Source organism: Panthera pardus, unplaced genomic scaffold (assembly GCF_024362965.1).
Source record: "Panthera pardus isolate Hobbes unplaced genomic scaffold, ASM2436296v1 HiC_scaffold_6, whole genome shotgun sequence".
Taxonomy (NCBI): domain Eukaryota; kingdom Metazoa; phylum Chordata; class Mammalia; order Carnivora; family Felidae; genus Panthera; species Panthera pardus.
In genome coordinates, this window is record NW_026526991.1 from 135,209,838 (window position 1) to 135,230,206 (window position 20,369).

The 20,369-nt window shown below is 42.7% G+C and overlaps 1 protein-coding gene and 1 long non-coding RNA gene across 4 annotated transcripts in view; one reads left to right on the plus strand and one right to left on the minus strand.

The window, feature by feature from the left end:
- The window catches only part of PRKCQ (protein kinase C theta), a 186,074-nt gene that overhangs the window by 56,032 nt on the left and 109,673 nt on the right, over nucleotides 1-20,369 (plus strand). For 2 of the 3 annotated variants that reach the window (XM_019460850.2, XM_053895998.1), the window contains 6 exons: nucleotides 1,493-1,692; nucleotides 5,324-5,384; nucleotides 11,544-11,706; nucleotides 13,073-13,104; nucleotides 13,201-13,286; nucleotides 18,450-18,579. In XM_019460850.2, the coding sequence (XP_019316395.1) occupies nucleotides 1,493-1,692; nucleotides 5,324-5,384; nucleotides 11,544-11,706; nucleotides 13,073-13,104; nucleotides 13,201-13,286; nucleotides 18,450-18,579 (672 nt within the window). Of the gene's footprint in view, nucleotides 1-1,492; nucleotides 1,693-5,323; nucleotides 5,385-11,543; nucleotides 11,707-13,072; nucleotides 13,105-13,200; nucleotides 13,287-18,449; nucleotides 18,580-20,369 lie in introns of those variants that run through there. The other variant, XM_019460852.2, reaches the window with a different exon arrangement.
- LOC109273759 (uncharacterized) lies at nucleotides 1,314-20,303 on the minus strand. The gene is made up of 3 exons (XR_002083240.2): nucleotides 20,108-20,303; nucleotides 17,506-17,591; nucleotides 1,314-1,399 (listed from the first exon to the last, which is right to left on the minus strand). It is a non-coding gene; the product is annotated as an uncharacterized LOC109273759 (long non-coding RNA).

The following is a 20,369-nucleotide window of genomic DNA, read 5'->3' on the forward strand; positions in this document are numbered from 1 at the left end:
CCATAAAAATCTTCCCCTTCCTCTTCCACCCTCACCATTGTCAGAGTTTATCCCTTTCATAGCCAGGTTTATCTAGAATTAGAAGTTTCCACTTATTCAAGTGCTTATATACTTCCCAAATCATTTAGCAAATGCTAGGCGTGTGTCCCGCTTTGGCATTGTGCGTGAGAGAGAAGGGGCTATCGGGAGTCAGAACTGCTTTGTTTCCGTGCTTAGATGGATTTTTACCTTTTGCTTTACCAACATGACTGCATTTAAATCTGCCACGTATTGTGCTTATTATCACAAGAAACCGAGGTTCAGATACGGCTGCAGTTTGCTGCTTTTGAAATGATTAAAGTATAAATACTGTAGAAAATCCAGTGGGGATGAAAGCTATACCAACACTACTTAATTCCACCAGCAAACTCTTTCCCAGTCACCTTGGTGGTTCTGGGAAGGTTTTATTGACTCTTTATTGCCCTGACCACAGTTCTCAGCAACCACATCCGGGTCTCCTGGCTGCCTGCCTTTCCTCACCTGTAGGTCTATAGCCTGCTTCCCTGACCCCATGGATTAAGACCACCGCCTCTCTGAGTCACCTGTTAGTTTTTGCTTAGGGTGCATGATACATGTAAAATGTATCCTTTCTTGAGAGTTAGAGAAGCAAATAATGGCTCCTTATGTTTTGGAGGTTTTATCTTGGGGCACCTGGGTGGCCAATTTGGTTAGGCGTCCAACTCTTGATTTCGACTCAGGTCATGATCTCACGGTTTGTGGGTTCGAGCCCTGCATCGGGCTCCGCACTGACAGTGTGGAGCCTGCCTGGGATTCTCTCTTTCTCCTTCTCTCTCCGCCCCTCCCACCATGCTCTTTCTCTTCCCCCCCAAAAAATAAAGAATGGAAAAGAACAAAAGTTTTACCTCATAGTGCATGTATGTCAAATAGAAAACTTCTAAATATCTTTTTAAAGAAGCACCATAAACCTTAAATTTTGCCACAGAGTCTTTCAGATAAACACACAGCAGCTGTTGTTTGTTTTTTTTTTTTACCAGATGACAGTGAAATTAATTAGTGTGTCCACCCTTTGCAGATTAACAAAGGAAGACCCCCAAAGGCATAAAAGTATATAACATGTAGAGAATGGGACCTAGGTCACTGTACCCTCCCAAATACAACAAGCCGAGGCCCTGATGTCTTTTTATCTGCTCAGGTGTTCACCCTCAAAGTGAAGAAACTAACTGTTGAAATAGAGAAAGAACACTGCTGGTCCAAGACATGATCCAATTTTTGTTGCCTAAATTACTAGATTGACTTTAAACTTTCAATACATTACCTTGCATGTAGACCTTGGGACTGTCTCATCCTGTCTCTAGTGTTGTATGTGTTGTTTTTGACCTTCCAACGGGAATTATAGATCCTAGAGAACAGAGAGAATGGGTGCCAACGTCAAGTGGAATTATTTCCCAGAGTTGGCTAAAGGAGTAACGAGAACGTATCTTTCTGTTCCCAGAGAATGGGCAGATGTATATCCAGAAAAAGCCAACTATGTACCCACCCTGGGACAGCACTTTTGATGCCCACATCAACAAGGGAAGAGTCATGCAGATCATTGTGAAGGGCAAGAATGTGGACCTAATATCCGAAACTACTGTCGAGCTCTCCTCTCTGGCTGAGCGATGCAGGAAGAACAACGGCAAGGCGGAGATATGGGTAAGTATCCAGGCTGCAGGCTTCTTTGAAAGGTCACACCATTCAGTGGTCAGCACCACGTTCACCAAAGACAAGAGCGTAGTTCCGGTGTCATCCTGAATTTATGACACGCTAGCCTTGAGAAAACAGATTCTCTGCTAACGACAGTGACTATTCGTTGTGGACTATAAAACTTATCAACACACTCTATCTTGATTCCTATGTTAAGGTGAAGAAGGTCTCTTAGGCTGTGAAGAACACTTATTGATTTACAAGTGCAAAAGTAAGCTCGGAAATATCACAGATCCCCCTTAACTTGGGAACCTAACTGCTCCCTATTTATGGAGGTATCGTATCTGTGTGATCTCTTGATATCTTCGAAGATTAGAGAAACATACAGATAGATGAGAGGAACAGCAAAGACCCATGTGATATTTGGTCTGCCCTCTCCATGCTTTGCCTATCCCTATCAATTTTTTTAGCCCCCCCCCCAAAAAAATTCCTATTCACTTGTAAGGCTCACTCTGCAGTAAAAAGTACATCATAAACAATCCATGTTACCACAAGTTTTGGAAACCTTAGGTTATAACTGCTTGGGTAGCAAATGCTTAGAAATGTTAAAGAAAAGAGTAAAATATGGATGCATAAAAAAATTCCAATGAAAATTTCTTGGGTCTACAAAATGATGAAAAAAAAAAAACCCACCGGTAAATACTGATTTTAAATTACCTGAATCCCAGAAAATGTTTTCAAATGCTTTATTATTTATGCAAAAGGAGAGAATCTTATCTTTCTGCTTCTTATTTCCTGTAGCTCAGATTTTTAAGAACTCCACCCAGAAGGTTTTGAAGTCACTGGTTTCAAAATGGGAATGCTAGAAACCTACCAACTAGATTTTTGTGTCAGTGTTCTACATTTGACCTCAAAAAAAATCAGTACTTTTTAAAAGAATATATATTCATACACATCTTTGCTGGTGACACTAATCTTTGAAGATAGACATATACCAAGATTTTTTTTTTTTTTAATTTTAAATTTTTTTTTTAATGTTTATTTATTTTTGAGACAGAGAGAGACAGAGCATGAACGGGGGAGGGTCACAGAGAGAAGGAGACACAGAATCTGAAACAGGCTCCAGGCTCTGAGCTGTCAGCACAGAGCCCGACGCGGGGCTCGAACCCACGAACCGTGAGATCATGACCTGAGCCGAAGTCGGACGCTTAACCGACTGAGCCACCCAGGCACCCCTATACCAAGATTTTTTTTAAGTTCCCATGCTTACATAATGTTTAGAAAAGGTAGTCCAGCAATATCTATTGGAGGAATTCCGTGTCCACTTGGAGAAAGGATCATGGAAACCGATCTCCTCTTGAGGGACTGTGGAGGCAGGTAAGAAGAGGCAAAATAATCTAATGACGTCACAGATGTGTGAGTTGGCATGAAAGGATTTACACAAACCAGAGAATGTGAGACCCTGAGACTGTCTGTAGCTTAAGGCAGGGCAGTATTTAGCTCGGCTGGGAGAAGACATTCATTCGACCAAGTCTCCCTCCATATTCTGCTCATTCCCATTTATTTTCTGCCTTCTGCCTCATTTAAAAAAATTTTTTTTTAATGTTTATTTATTTTTGAGAGAGACAGAGACAGAATGCGAGTGGGTTGGGGCAGAGAGGGAGGGAGGCACAGAATCTGAAGCAGGCTCCAGGCTCCGAGCTGTCAGCACAGAGCCTGACGTGGGGCTCGAACTCACGGACTGCGAGATCATGACCTGAGCCAAAGTCGGACGCTCGACCGACTGAGCCACCTAGGCACCCCCTGCCTCATTTTTTAAAGTCACCAAATCCCCAATTTTTTTAAATGGCAAGCTATGTGATTTCCTTTTCAGGTAACGAAAGGACAACTAATTTTTAAATTATTTATTTAGACTTCGCTGATGAGCAGTTCGCTTTTCTATTATATCTAGATCTTAAAGTTGCATTTGCCTTCTTGCCTTGGCTGTTTCTGGTTTTATTCTTGTCAGACTTTTCACTTCTTTTGCATTCTAAGGTTATTTAGACACAAGCACTTGGTGGCCCTCAGATCCTCATTTATCTAGCAACCTTTTTACATTGTCCAGCTCTTTTTTTCAAGGTCATTTCTTAGTTTGCTTTCACTCATAGTGTTTAAGGGCCAACAGGGTGCTTTGGGCTTAGATTTTCCCCTCGCTCTGTTGAAATCCACTTCCTTAAAAATGTCTCTACTTAAAAAATACCTATTGTCTGAAAGTTGCCCCTTCGCCTCCCCAGACTCCATCCAGTTTCTCCACACCGCACTCAGACTTACCTTCTGCTTTCCCAAGGTTTCAGCTGTTTGTGTGGTTCGCTCTCAAAGGCATGGTGCAAACAGGACTTCCTATGGACACTGGTTTTCCAGCAGCCAACTGGTTCAACTTCCTCCGTCATCACTAAGTCCCAAAACTTGGTGGTCACCTGGGACCAACTGTCCCCACTTCACTTGGGAACGAGCCCCTTATTTCTTGCTCTTCCTGGTGCCTTTTTGCCAGCATCTTTATTATTTATACCACAAACCGGAGGACAAGGTGTATATACTTGATGTTAAAAGCGCTTCTGTTCTCACTGATCTGTTTTAAGCTTGCGTGAAGATTTATAGTTGACCAAGCAGTAGATGCTTGTGTTCTCGTAAAATTCAAATAGTTATGATGCTGTGACGTAACTCTCATTATTGTGTCAGCTTTGCAGAGATCTTGAAAGGCTTAGTGACACGCACGAGGTCACACAGCCAGTAAGTTATTTAACCACGGTTCAACTCAGTCCTGGGTTCAGCCACACATTTCTTACTATTTCTCAGTGATTCTGGTTAACCCATGGATGCAATGACCAATATTGACCTTCAGCTCACCTTCTGAGTCTTTTCCGTATACTAACGACCTAGTGCAGTGGCTTCAGATGTGAGCAATAGTACTCAAGTTTTCTTGGATTTGTCATTTTCCCCCACGTCACATCACATGGTATCCTGCATCATCCCTTTAATGTCACTCTGTTCTGGTCTCTTCTACATGACGATATTAAAATATGCATCTTTATCCATTCTTAGACTCATCTAGTTGAAGTTTCCCTTGGTAGATTATCCAGCACTTTCCCAGGGAAACAGTCGCTCCTGCCGAAAGGAAAACACTGTTTCCACCTAATGCCCTGGTTAACCTAGGGACACTGAGTAGGCACCCTCAAGGCAGGATCCATCTTTCCTTCCAAAAGACCTACTGCTCCCCCAATTAGCTGGCCCTGGTGTCTCTGATTCTTTTGTCATGGTGGCGATCTGAATCTGCCCTACGGCAAGTGTACAGATAGGAAGCAGCACAGGGCAAGAAAATCAAATAGAAACTGAGAATTGTGTTGCTTCCTATTGGAAATTTGGATCTCCAAGCAAAATTAATGAGTTTCTGGGGTGTTTTAATGAGAGAAAGGCTGTGTCCACGGAGGCTGTGCTACTCTGATGATAACCTATATGAGTAAAACGAAAGAAGGAGGCGGTGCTCGGGCTCTACATTGGAAATCTCTGGCCATCACTACACTCGCCAGTTACTATGTCATTAAATTCCTGATTATTTCACATTCTGACTGATATTTCTTTTTTTTCTCTCTCTCTCCATCAGTTAGAGCTAAAACCTGAGGGCCGAATGCTAATGAATGCAAGATACTTTCTGGAAATGAGTGGCAAGTGATATTTTGTCTTCTCCTTTGGGGGTGCGGAGGGCGTGGGCCTTTTCCTCGCGTGCAATTTATTTGACTTTTGCAATAATACAGAAGAGAATTGGGAGAAAAAGGAAACACAGTGAGTTTTCTTAAAAGTTTTCAGTGGTGCTCAAATATTAGTTGAAAATATGCTATCTGGGCCAGATACACATAGAATTGTAAAGCACATATAACGTTAGTTTCCAAAAGGTGTGAACTCAGTGCTCAGTGCTTTTATAGTCTGTCTTTATTTCAGTTTGGGAATGTAACGTAAATATAAAAGGCTCTGTTTATGTGTCACTATGTGTATATACATTGTGTATAAATTAATAAATCAGGGATACCTGGCTGGCTCAGTTAAGCATCTGACTCTTGATTTTTGATCAGGTCATGATCTCACGGTTCGTGGGATTGAGCCTGGCATTGGGGCTCATGAGAATCCTGCTTTGGATTCTCTCTCTCCCCCTCTCTCTGGCTCTCCCTTCAAAATAAGTAAACAAACATTTATAGATAGATAGATCGATAGATAGATAGATAAACTAGGCAATCACAATCTCAGTAAAATACAAAATAAATGGGACACTCATAAGTATCTTCCATAATGCTAGTAGCAAAATAATAATGCTTCAAGTTCATCACCTCAAATCCTTTTAGGAACAGGAAGGAAAGCTAAAGAGTTTCATTCCCACATGACACACAGACGTGGATCAGAGAGTTTACATTTCCGAGCCTTCATGCTTGGTGCCTGTGACAGCCTGTCTCTTCCTTCTGTTGCATTTGTACTGTCACCAAAGGTCTGTGTAAATAAATCAAATGCTGCTACTCATAAAACCCTAAACCTCAGGGTGGATCTGTGTACTTACGGATTACAAATTGATTTTGTTTTTTCCTGAATTACTACCAAGAAACAAGTTTTAGTGTAGATTTATGGTGCTTTCTGGGTCTGGGCTTAACATATACAATGTCTCTGGCTCCAGATTCAAGCAAATGCATTAAAAAATATATATGATGAGATAATCGGGGAAACTTGAACCCTCACCAGACATTTGGTGGTATTGAGACATTGTTATACATTTTTCAGGTGCGAAGATGGTATTATGGTTTTATTTCTTTTTTTTTTTAATTTTTTTTTTTTAACGTTTATTTTTGACACAGAGAGAGACAGAGCATGAACGGGGGAGGGTCAGAGAGAGGGAGACACAGAATTGAAACAGGCTCCAGGCTCTGAGCGGTCAGCACAGAGCCCGACGCGGGGCTCGAACTCACGGACCGTGAGATCGTGACCTGAACTGAAGTCGGACGCTTAACCGACTGAGCCACCCAGGCGCCCCTGGTTTTATTTCTTAAAACAGGTAGTCATCTTTAACATACATACCAAAATACTTATAGATAATATCATACCAGGAATTTGCTTCAACACAACCCGTTGGTATGCAGGTATGGATAGTAGATAGGGTATATTGAAAAAGAGTGGTGGTCATGGACTTGTAATTATTGAAGCTGGATGATCAGTACTGGGAAATTGATTACGGTATTTGCTCAACTTTGGTATGGATTCAAAATTTTCCATAATCCTTTTTTTTTTTTTTTTTTTTTTTTTTGGTAAAGAAGTGAATTCCTAAAGAGGCAGCAATACAATCTGAACTTTTCTTCTTTTATCTTGTAGAGGCTCTAGAAACATAATACTTGGCATTGGACTATTTATGAGTTGGCCAAATGATACAGAGTGGTTGTAGGAAGCTGAATAACCAGGCCTGCCTAAAAAGCGAAAGTGCTGGCCCAAATGATAATTCCAGTGGTGTTCAGTTCCCTCAGGTAGAGGAAGTGTGTTCTTCCCATTATTTCAATACATGATCTAATGTAAACTGAAAGAAGTCTTCTATGAGAATGCCAAGTATTTGGGGTAAATGATTTAAAGACTGCTGCTTTGAGAAACGGTTCATGGTAACTCATCCTATGGCTATAGAACTTCAATTTTCTGTTAGAATGAGAGAGAATATGGGGCACCTGGGTGGCTCGGTCGGTTAAACATCTGACTTCAGCTCAGGTCATGATCTCACAGTTTGTGAGTTCGAACCCCACATCGGGCTCTGTGTTAACAGCTCAGAGCCTAGAGCCTGCTTCGGATTCTGTGTCTCCCTCTCTCTCTGCCCCTCCCCTGCTCATGTTCTGTCTCTCTCTTTCTCTCTCAATAAATAAACATTAAAAAATTTTTTTAAAGATTTAAAAAAAGAATGAGAGAGAATATTCAGATAAGGTGAAAACAATGATATTTCACAGATTGTGATTACTCAAGTCCAGGAAGGGTTTTTTATTAAGAGTAAAATTTTGTCATATTTAAAATTTTTTATACCTAGACCCACACTGAGACTCCATTTCTAAATTTTTATATATCCCAAAGCTCGATTTTTAGCAAACACTATTAAGGAATAACCCAACTAGGAAATTCCTTATTGATGACCGGAAGTATACAATTTCATTCCATTGTAAGAATGTTTATTACTATATATAAAAAAAAATAGTTTTCGGAAGGATTCAAAAAACCAAGACATGAGTTCTCATACTCAAGAGCTTAAGCCTAGATCAAAGAGGTGGTAGAGACTGAACAATTAGAGAAGAATTTAGTCCTAGGCCACATAAATACTGATTAAGCAAGAGGTCAGTATGGGTTGCCTTCATTCCAGAAAATTCCATAGGAGTGGACATTGAAAGATAGGCAGAGTTGAATTTGCAAAGAAGAGGGATTGTTTTCTAGAAGGAGAACATGCAGGTTTAAGCACAAATATTAATGCATTGCAGAACTGTGGGAAGACCAGTCTGGACAGATCAGAGGGCCCTTGCTAAAATCAGAATGAAGAATCCAAGATAGATCTTGGAGGACTTGAATCAGGCAAGAGGAGTGTGCAGACCTAGGAAAGTCACCAACAAGGAGTCACAGTCCCATAACAAGCAGGCCATGTTATGTTGAAAGTATTTGGGGGAAATTGCTTGTGTCAGAATGTGGGACAGATCTGTAAAAGGAGATAGACTGGATAGGGAGAGAGCGTACACAATTTCATTTTTTCAGTGGAGAGGTGATGAGAATCTGGTCTAGGGGCATCGTTATAGGAATGAAATAAAGAGCCCAAAAGAAAATAAGATTTCACGGCAGTTTAGATGAAAGGGTATGCCCATTATAAGCGCATGGTTGAAGTGCTTTATACTTCTTTAAAAATGAGAGTTGAATGAAGGGGAAAACATTGACCGTATTTATTAAAATAAGTAGAGTAGGAAAATGATAATAGGAGTGGTAGGAGTGGGGGATATGGGAAGAGAAAGCAATTGGGGGAGGACACAGAATTCAGTCTTGGATAAAGTTTAAGATAACGTCGTTTCGGGGCGCCTGGATGGCTCAGTCGGTTGAGCGTCCGGCTTCATCCACGGCTTGTGAGTTCAAGCCCCGCGTCGGGCTCTGTGCTGACAGCTCAGAGCCTGGAGCCTGCTTCAGATTCTGTGTCCCCCTCTCTCTCTGCCCCACTCCTGCTTGTGCTCCGTCTCTCTCTGTCTTTCAAAAATGAATAAACATTAAAAAAATTTTTTTTTTAAATAAAAAGATAATGGCATGCCTCCCACACCCTCTTTAATGGAAGCATCAATCGTTTTCTACTCTACAGGGAAACGAGTTGTTCACTGCTCTCCACACACAAATCACTCCATTCTCTTTTAAAATCCTCATTCATTGGGGCTCTGTCAGTTACCATCTCGCTCTTGATTTTGGCTCAGGTCATGATCTCATGGTCCATGGGATCAAGCCCTGTGTCAGGCTCCACACTGCTAGTGCAGAGTGCAGAGTGCTGCTTGGGATTCTCTCTCTCCTCTCTCTGCCCCTCCCCTGCTCATGTTCTCTCTCACTCTCAAAAATAAATAAACTTAAACAGAGGAACAACTTACTTCAGGAAAAAAAAACATAAATGCCAGAAGAATTCAAGAAATTCTGAGCTTTTACACAGTTGCTCTCTTGTAATGACCAAAATGGTTAGAGGATAAAGAAAATCAGAGAAAGGACCAAGGGAGTCAACTTATTTCTAGTACTTTCTGACCTTTAAAAAAAATTTACAGTATTCTAGTTTGACGCTCAGACTGTGTGTGTGTGTGTGTGTGTGTGTGTGTGTGTGTACATATAATTTTTTACAGTAATACAGTAGGGTTCCCAGAATAACTCACTTCCATTGCCTGAATTCAAAAGTAATTTTATACTTTATTGCATTTCATCTGGACCAAAATAGAAATGAGTCAAATCTTACTGACAAACCACCTACTCCGCCAGTCACAAGTTGTAAATAGATCTGCTTACATCAGAACTTGTGGAAAATGGCAGTTGCCTCAGTGACCCTGAATTCAACCCCTCATTCGCCAAACCCAATTATTTATAGCTCAGTTCCAAATAAAAAAACTTACATGACCTAACCTTAAAGTATTAGGCAAAGTATTATGTCTCATCTGTGGAGCTTTTTAGAGAGTTATGGGGAATGCTCTTCATCTGGGAATTTGGAGTTGCCATAAAACAGACCTGTGGACCACCGTAGAGAAGACTTTAGTCATAAAATGTAGCCTAGGACTTGAGTGGATTCCTAGGGGAGAGGTCTCCATCCATATGCCCCCTGCTCATTATCTACCAATAGGTTTCTCGCCTGGCCACTATTAGGGATGTGGAAAATAAGGTATCATGCAGGGACATTTCTATCAAACGTGTTGTCAGACCCTGCCACTACTTAGCCAGAATGGAAGTAATCTGGTTTAAATATTGTCAATTCTTTCTATTTGTGAAATATGAGCCTCTTACTCTTGCTAAACTTCCATGTTTTATGCTTGTATAAACACAAGAAATAGAATAAATAATCTAAGAATCTTCCAAGGTATTTAAAATTATAATTTTAATTTTTTTTAATTTTTTTAAATGTTTACTCATTTTTTGAAAGAGAGAGTGCAAGAGAGAGAGGGAGACACAGAATCCAAAGCAGACTCCAGGCTCTGCACAGAGTCTGACGTGGGGTTTGAACTCACAAGCTGTTAGATCATGACCTGAGCTGAAGTCCTATGTTTAACTGACTGAGCCACCCAGGCACCCCTAAAATTATAATTTTAGAACTTATAATCATTAAATTCATTATCCTTATTTCAATAATGATGATTATCTTTTTTAATCCTTTCTTATTTACTATTTTATTCTTTCTTGCATGCTGGGGTTTTCATCACACTGTTGAGCCATGACTGCCTTGCTATTGTGTGTTTTCTTTGAGTCTGGGCTTCAGCCAGGAAATCACTAGTATTCTAGCCTTTTGGGAAGATGTCATCAGGGCATAGGGCACTATAGACAGTGACTACCATAGTACCTTCACCAATAGCCAGAACCCAGGGTGAACTGAAGAAATTAATGTGATGATTTGATATAAATGACTAGGTTACATCCAGGATTACCTAGACATTAACAAATGATTGCAGTGATCTATTAATTTCTGGCTTTGTCTACACTGACCAGCATAGTCTGTAGCTGGTGCACCTGATTACTATAGACGTCAGGAACCAGAGCATAAACAACTTTCGAAAGTGGTTTTGCCCTCACACACAAGTCTAGCTACCTCCTCTCAGTCTATTGGACCCTGCCCATAAACAACCAGATGTAAAGCATTCTGGGAGATTTAAAAAAAAGTGCTATTTCTAAGTTGCTGTCAGTAACCACAGTATTCTCTAGAATTACAGGCAGAAAAGTATTTGCCACTTCCTGCTTTTTCTGGCTGACTCATCATTGACAGCGAATAGGAGAGGTTGATAAATACCTTGAAAGTTCTGACCTCTGGTTTTAAAAATGGAAAGAGGATAGCTCAGCTCAGTCAGAGAGGAGTGAAGGATTGAGCCAGTAATGCAACCTCATTGTTTCAACCCTATAGTAATATACCCTGTGATAATTCTGTATCATATAATTGAAGAAAGAAGCTTAGTGCTATACCAACCTTAATAAGTACTTGGAATTTTACTGGTGTCGATGCTTGCCTAATTCCTTGTCCGTCTCTACCCCTTCCCCATCTCCCCATCCTCCCCACCCAGTTGTGACAGCCGTATCGCAGAACTTCACTTTGTTCTCTGTCCTTCCTGTTCCTGCAGACACAAAGGATATGAGTGAATTCGAGTCTGAAGGCTTCTTTGCTTTGCATCACCGCCGAGGAGCCATCAAACAGGCCAAAGTCCACCACGTCAAGTGCCATGAGTTTACCGCCACCTTTTTCCCACAACCCACATTTTGCTCTGTCTGCCATGAGTTTGTCTGGTATGGTAACTTGGCATTTTACTCCAAGCTTCCCGTTACGCATTTTGTCCCATCCTCCTAACCTGCCAGGGCTGGCAGGCTCTACCTCAGTGGGATGTGCTGGCATAAATACTACATGAGCCTTTTCACTGGCCTCACCTGGATGGATGAAGCTGAAAGTGTGATTCTATACAGTATTTTCATAATGTGACCCCTATAGAGCAAGGAAGCCAGCTCTAGCAGGAATAATTTCCAAGAACTTTAGCTTCTGATTAAATGGGGGCTACTGGGGGTAAGAGGGAAGGACAGAAGAGGGAGACTTCTTTACTGCTGGCACAGTTTTACAGTCGAAAGTTCTACCACCTTGATAGCCCAACTGTGCTGGTACTAATGTGTGCAAAAGGAAACACTTCTGCATTGGAGCTAATAGGTTTAGATGTTTACAGGGCTCTCGGGCGTCTTAGCAGTCTTCAGACAGAGATCAGTTCAAGCCTCAGTAGGCACATAGCAAAGGCGATGGGACAGCAGAGACCTGAAATGACTCTTGTCTCAGGTTTTAGCCTCCTCACCTCTTGGTGGGGGTGTTCTTTTCTTTGAGCATTCATCAACACACAACCTCAGCCTAGCTAGGGTAACCAAAGGTCAAATAGTGTTTTGGTGTATTTCCACCGTTTTCACTGAATGACTAGAATCACCTTCCTTTCTAATAGTGTTACACGGGAATGGGTCTTAAGCTTAAGAATTTAGTAATTGCAAATATTATCAGACACTCAGAAAAAATAAACCATCGTACAGGTGTCTTTATCCATCTGTACTGAGCTTAGAGAGACAATGACTTTACGTGTAGGACATAGAAATTTGCTGCTAGGTGCCTGTGATGCATTTTCAGTCAGTCATTTTCATCTCTACGTGTTGGTTTGGAAAATTCACAAGTGAGGGGGAAAACAAAAGCTCCTCGTTTATTTAACTATCAGACTTTTAACAAAGCAGCTTAAAAAACAAACAGGGGCACCTGGGTGGCTCAGTCGGTTGGGCGTCCGACTTCGGCTCAGGTCACGATCTCTCGGTCCGCGGGTTCGAGCCCCGCGTCGGGCTCTGGGCTGATGGCTCAGAGCCTGGAGCCTGCTTCCGATTCTGTGTTCCCCTCTCTCTCTGCCCCTCCCCCATTCATGCTGTGTCTCTCTCTGTCTCAAAAATAAATAAACGTTAAAAAAAAAAAAAAAACCAAACAAACAAATATATTAACACTCTTGGCCAGTGATAGACCAGGGCTGCTGATCAGTAAATGCTGTGATAGTAGGAAGCTATGAGATCTTGCTTACCTTTTAAGGTTTGTGATGCTGTTGACTCGAACATCCAAATAAATCAAACATCTGCTTTATTGCAGGGGTCTGAACAAACAAGGCTACCAGTGTCGACGTAAGTAAGAAGGGTTTCTGTTGTATTACTGTCATTCTTTGTATTTAATTGTTCCTTCACTTCTGAAAATCTTAAGCGACAATCATTTCTTTCCAGAGTGTAATGCGGCAATCCACAAGAAGTGTATCGATAAAGTTATAGCTAAGTGCACAGGATCAGCTATCAATAGCAGAGAAACCATGGTATGTGTTTAAGTTCCTCTTTTTTGTCTGAAATATGAGAACTCTTTATCCTGACATTAAATTTTACAACCCACTAATTTTTAGCACTGCCTGAGCTTGAATCCTTACGCATATCAATGAACGTCAATCTCCCTAAAACCCTTTCCTCTTCAATAATGATTGTTACTGAGATCCAAAACTAGAGGATGAATAAGAAAAGACTAATAAGAATATAGATGACTCTACCTTTTCCGGAAAAGCATGATAGAAAGTGGCCAGAAAACACAGTTTGGGGCAATTATATGAGAACGACTCTCGTGGCATCTAGAGCTAGAAGGGACAGTTAAAGAATAGAGGAAAACAATTATAAAATGCCTGTAAGCATTTACACGGTTTGTATGAGATGTAACAGAAATGTAATTCTTATGTGGAGAGGCAAGTGTTTCTTTCATAACGAACTTTGAGGCATATGGCGTGGAAACAAGTTACCCCCTAGGAAAGGGAAGCAGACCCGGAAAGTCAGGCACACTTCCTTTTCCTGTATTTCCTTCTTCATTCAACAGGTATTTAGTGTGTATCTAATACATGAAAGATACTCTACTATAGACAATGCACAGCAGAGCCAAAACAGACCCGGTCCTGCCTTTATGGACCTTACCATAAAATTAGGGAACTACGTAATTAACAACAATGTATTGTTTCCATTTATATTAAGTGCTAAGAAAATAGCCAACAGGGTGTGATGGTGGAAAATAACTGAGTGACCTACTTAAACCAAAGGTCAGGGAATCTCCCAGGGAGGGAGCATTTAAGCTGAGAGCCTCCAGACAGAAAAGGCCCCAAGGGGGAAAGAGTCCGCATGTTCTAGGACCTGAAATGAGACCATGAGGCTGAAACAGCAAGGGCAAGAGAACAAATAGAACACGAATTTGGGGAACTTGGCAGGACCTAGATTGGATGGAGGTTTTTAGACCCCAATGAAGTGGTTGGATTTTATTTGACCTATAGTGGGAAGCCCACTTGGTGACTGCTGTAGGGAAATGGTGGGTTGAGGTGTGAACATAAAAAACCAGAGGTGACTACAGAAGTTCCCCTAAGGGGGACGGTTGGTGTTACCAGTATGGTAACAATGGAGGCGGAGCAAAGTGAGCAGATTTTCAGGTGATTGCCATGTTAGAAATGACTGGATTTGCCAGTGGATTGGATGTGAAAAATAAAAGAGAGGGAAATAAAGATGATGCCCAGGTTTTTGTCTTGAGCAGTGGGGTAGAGGCAGAACCATAACAATTTAAGACTAGAGGAGAAATTACTATTTCATTTTTTAATAAGTCCAACCTGAGATGCCTGTAGACATCCAAGTAGAGATATCAGTGGACAATTTTATATGCACTTGGAATTTATATGAGCCCATAGACCGAATATATAAATTCCCCAAAGGAATCTAAAACTGCATTAGGTAGAAGAGAAGGAGCTTGGGATAATGACTGAGAATAAGAGTTCAGAAAAGGCTCTCCATATATTAACAGTAAATGAGGTTACAGAAACCAGAAAGCAAAGGGGTCAATTGTGGTCATTGCCACTAAAATAAGGACCACATGGAGATATCTGGGGTCCTTGATCCAAGACATTTCAAAGAATTGTAGAGTGTCCGCTTCATTGACCAGCACTGAAGGTTCCTGGAAGTTGATGACATGGGCACAATTTATGTGCTAATACTATCAAGAAGACTAACCTGAAGCTCATTGAAGTAGAACAGTAGCTGGAAAGAGGTGTGACCCAAAGGATGGCAGTACTCCCATAGCTGGAGAAAGATGAGAGATGGATGAAGCTAGAGAGAGGGAAAACCAGAGCAGTCAGGAGGGAAGAAGTCCACCCTTGGCAAGAGGGGAAGATGTCCAAAGCACATGTGGAGATGAGTCTGTGATGGACAGACCGATGGTTCATCAATTGTAGCAGAAAGGGAGGAGAAGATGGCTGCAGATGACAGTGGGTTGTAGATTTGGGGGCAGGAAGGTGAGAGAGCTTCCCTTAGACAGCTTACTACTTCAGTGCAGTCTGGAGATGGGGGAAGGAAGAAGAGAAAGCAGCAAGTGGCTTTGAGGAGAAAGGATCTGTGAGAGAATTTTCTTGGGAAAGCAAGGTGGTTAGAGAACGGCAGTAGGAGTACCAAGGACAGTGAAAAGTCCACCTGAGTTTGAAGGGCCAGCCTGCCAGGTGTGGGATTTTCTCCAGCCATGGGGCAGGCACAGAGAAGGCAAACTGATTGAATTTTTGCAGAGCAGAGTATCTCCTAAAATTTAGAGTTGGAAAGGGGACAGTCTCCTATTACAGGTGACTCTCCTAAGGCCTAAAGAGGTTAAAGTAGTTCCTCCATAGTCAACCATCTATAATATAAGTAGCCAGGCTGGGACTGAATTTCAGGTCTCAATCTCCCAGAGCAGTGGTGTTGGGGGTTCCCCCTGCCCCAGTTTTATTGAGAAGTAATTGACATACATCATTGTATAAGTTTAAGGCATACAGCATGATGGTTTGATTTACATATACTATGAAATCATTACCACGAAGGGTTCAGCTAACATCCATCACCATTCTGGAAAACAGTGTGGAGGTTCCTCAAAAAATTAAAAATAGATCTACCCTATGACCCAGCAATAGCACTGCTAGGAATTTACCCAAGGGATACCTACAGGAGTGCTGATGTATAGGGGTACTGGTACCCCAATGTTTATAGCAGCACTTTCAACAATAGCCAAATTATGGAAAGAGCCTAAATGTCCATCAACTGACGAATGGATAAAGAAGTTGTGGTTTATACATACAATGGAATACTACTCGGCAATGAGAAAGAATGAAATCTGGCCTTTTGTAGCAACGTGGATGGAACTGGAGAGTGTTATGCTAAGTGAAATAAGTCCTACAGAGAAAGACAGATACCATATGTTTTCACTCTTATATGGATCCTGAGAAACTTAACAGAAGACCGTGGGGGAGGGGGGAAAAAAGTTACAGAGAGGGAAGGAGGCAAACCATAAGAGACTCTTAAAAACTGAGAATAAACTGAGGATTGATGGGGAGTGGGAGGGAGGGGAGGGTGGGTGACGGGCATTGAGGAGGGCACCTGCTGGGATGAGCACTGGGTGTTGTATGGAAACCAATTTGACAATAAATTTCATCTTAAAAAATAATAATAATAAATAGATAGAATAAAAATAGAAAACAGGATTTCTCCTTGTGATGAAAACTCTTAGGATCTACTCTCTTCCTTGTACATCACCCAGCCATGTTGGTTGTGGTCACCATGCTGTAGGTTCCATCCCCAGGATTTATCTATCTTATAAATGGAAGTTTGTACCTTTTGACCACCTTCCTCCACTTACCCCTGCCCCCCAACCCCCTGCCTCTGAGAACCACAAGTCTGATCTCTTTCTATGAGTTTTGGGGGGGGGGGGGTTGTTTTTGGTTTTGGTTTTGATTCCACATATAAGTGAGATGATACAGTATTTGTCTTTCTCTGCCAGACCAGTGTTTTGTTTGTTTAAACCAAATCACCACCTCGCAACCTGCCTTTCTGCTCTACCTGATGCCTTCAGCTTTCCTGGAAAAATCACAAATTATAAGAATGTCTCTTAACCTCAATGGCTAATGTCCACTGGAAATAGAATGAGAGCCACGAGTATAATTTTAAATTTTCAGGTATCCTCACATGAAAATTAATGAGATAGTTTACGTTCTTTTTCTCTTACAAAATCTTCAAAATGCAGTGTGTATTTTATACTGATAGTGTATCGTTTTACCGCCTTGCAGGTGCTCACTTGGCCCACATGGCTAAATGAATATCATACTGGAAAGTACAAATCTATAGTCTTTCCCAGACATATCTTGAACTATTTGAGCTTGGGGTTTAGATTTGAGGGAGAAGACTCCCAGCCTGGACCTTGTCATTAATTGTTCATATTTACATGGGAATGTTTATACAAACTGAGATCTGAAAATTATTTTTTCTTGGTTGAAAATGAGTAGAAGAGGTTCTAGGCAACTTTTAAATAATTTCAAACAGCCATTCTAATGACCCGATGGTGGCTAACATCCTCGGTGGTAATATTAGATACATCACCGTGAATGAATAGGTCGTCTTTGCTGTGCACATCCCCAAGGGAATTGTCTAATTAAGAACTTCTGGAGAGATGATAAGTCTTAGGTAAAACTTTCTTTCTTACACAAAGAATATCGGTATTCTTACCAGGAATCAAACCTCCTGATGCTGTGGCTGCTGATGCTGTTCATGTGATATGGCTGGCTAACGGAGATCATTTCAACTCCAGAAAACTAAAAACAAAACAAAACAAAAAAATCCTGCTGTATATCTACCACCAGCATCCCTCTCTCATCTCCCCTCTCCCCATCCCCTAAATCATCAGGTTCATTTTGTTGGAGAAAGGGTAACGGTGAAAGGGTATAGGCTGATTCTGACTTTCGACTTGTAGACGTCCTAGCCCACTCGCTCGTGTGCGACCTAGACAAGAGTCTTGCCCTCTCTGTGCTTAACCTCCCCATGTATCAAGTGAGGATTCTAATAGAGGCGACTTCCAAGGGGGTATTTGCAATATCACGTGTGTGAGAGGTAATATGTGCGGCATACTTGTCCCCAGCACCTGGCAGGCCCCTTTCCCTGCCTGTCACCCCCTCCATCCACATGCAAGAGCTGTGACATGCTTCACACATAGGCTTTTATACTGTTAAGCCCATAGCAGTGTTTCCCCTAGAGGAAGTATTACGTAAACATCTTCCAAAGGTTAGCATACTCGCTCTGGGTTGAAAAAGAAAAGGAAGTATTTGTACGAAAATAGGAAGGGCAGTGCAACGTTTACTTAGATCCCATTTAGATAAGTTACCCCAGGCCCCTCTTCCTGAAGCTGTGAGCCTCTCTGTGGGAACGCCCCACACGTTCAGCTTACTCCAGGTTACCCGACGTCTGCATATTACGCACTTGGCCCTTGCCTGGAAGAGCTAATGGCTGCCTGCCTTCTTTGGCCATGGCCAGAAGGGTTGACAAGTAACACTTATGCCCTGAAGTGCACATTGTTCCAGTGTTTTCAGCGCTCTGTTGGACTCGAGTGCCTGCCAAGACACCCAAAGTTGAAAAGCGGGGACACGCGTTTGGTCACACGTTCTTCCTTTTTTCAGTTCCACAAGGAGAGATTCAAAATTGACATGCCACATAGATTCAAAGTCTACAATTACAAAAGCCCGACCTTCTGTGAGCACTGTGGGACCCTGCTGTGGGGCCTGGCGAGGCAAGGACTCAAGTGCGATGGTGAGTCCAATGGGAAAGGAGCGTGGGCCCCGTTGAGGGCCCCCTAAGGGGTGGCTCTGCAGCCTTGATGGAGAGCATGAGGGAAGGGGGGAGGAGAGAGGCTGGACTTCTCCAGCTGGCCCAGGTGACCCCGACGTCTTGAATGTGAAGTGCCCAAGATGAGACACCAGTGCTGTTCCTTCCTTTCCACCCCCAACACCTTAATCCTTGTAGCCCAGAGAAGTGCAAGCCCGTTGAGTCTAAATGTCAAGTCTCCTGACCTGTCCCCCTTCTCTTGTTCCCTGTTGTGCTGGGGAGAAAGGAAGATAGTATTTTCCCTGACTGGCCCCCGGCTGGGACCTGCCCTGCCGTGTCTCAGTGTTCGGAGCCTGCCCCTTCTGACCCTGCCTCTCTCCCTCACACCAGCCCTACAGATTCTCTGTGTAGCCCATCAGGGAGCAAGCCCAGCTCATCTGCTTGGCTGATGGATGGTCCTGCACATGAGAATTCTGTGACTGAGACCGTAGGCTCTGGGCCCTAAGCGTGCTGCAAACTCACAGTGCCCAGTAAGACGCCCACCCCTCTTACCATTCTCCCTCCTCTGATCTCCCCTTGAAGGCTGGCATTCAGCTGGCAATACAGCCGGACTGAGCCTACAGCTCTGCACTCGTCAAGATTTTTAGACCTGCGCTGAGAAAGAGTAAACAGCACCGCAATGCTCTAAAAGTTCAAATGGCTAAGGCGATAACCTCTAGACACCGAAATGCTGTCACATCAGGATTAGGCCGGAGGGAGGGAAAGATTCCCACAAGCCACTTCTGCCTTTTGAGTGGGGCTGGGGGTGGAACAGGGCCAGATAGACTTTCGAAAAGGAGGGAGTTCTGCTGCGGCAGAGGCCTTTCTGTTTTGAATGATTAAAGGTAGAAGCCACTTTACTTTTTCTTGGTCACCCCATTTTGTTTTATGCCACTGGTTAAATCTTCTGCAATTCTTACCTTTTTTTTTTTTTTTCAAACTTCTTTAAATTCAAGTTAGCTAACCTACAGTGTAGTTTGGTTTCTGGAGTAGCGCCCAGTGATTTGTCCTTTCCATATAACATCCAGGGCTCATCCCAACAAGTGCCCTCCTGAATGCCCATCCCCCGTCTAGTCCATTCCCTCCCCTCCAGCAACCCTCAGTTTGTTCTCTGTAGTTGAGAGGCGCTATGGTTTGCCTCGCTGTCTGTATTTATCTTATTTTCCCTTCCCTTCCCTTCCCTTCCCTTCCCTTCCCTTCCCTTCCCTTCCCTTCCCTTCCCTTCCCCTCCCTTCCCCTCCCCTGTGTTCATCTGTTCTAGTAATAAAGGCAAGGATCCCCTTCAACAGCCTTCTCTTCCTCAATCCCTTTGCGTTTACACGCCCGGTGGAGTCTGGAGTGACATGTTAGTGGAGGCAGGAGGAAGGTTAGGCTTTCAAACCATCACTGAAGGCAAAACCCAGATGTAGTGCAACTTCACCTCAATAATCCCTCCGTAGCCCAGAAGTGCCACTGAGCACCTTGCTGTTTATACCTGCTCGAGAGCACACAGGTGGGCCTAGTAGTCTGGAGGATCTTTAGGAGTTCATCGGCAAGAAGTAATTCCCGAATGGAACAAGCGGGGCACGAGTGATGGCTCCCCTGGTCCTCTGATGGTCTCTCTCACAGCTCAGGTTTCCCCTCCCTGGAGCCTGAGCGCCTCAGCTGCCCGGTGGTGCCCACAGCCTGTCTCTGCCTCTGAGCTTAGAACCCTCTACGGGGGTTCCTCGCCATTGTTTCACAGCCATTGTTTCTGT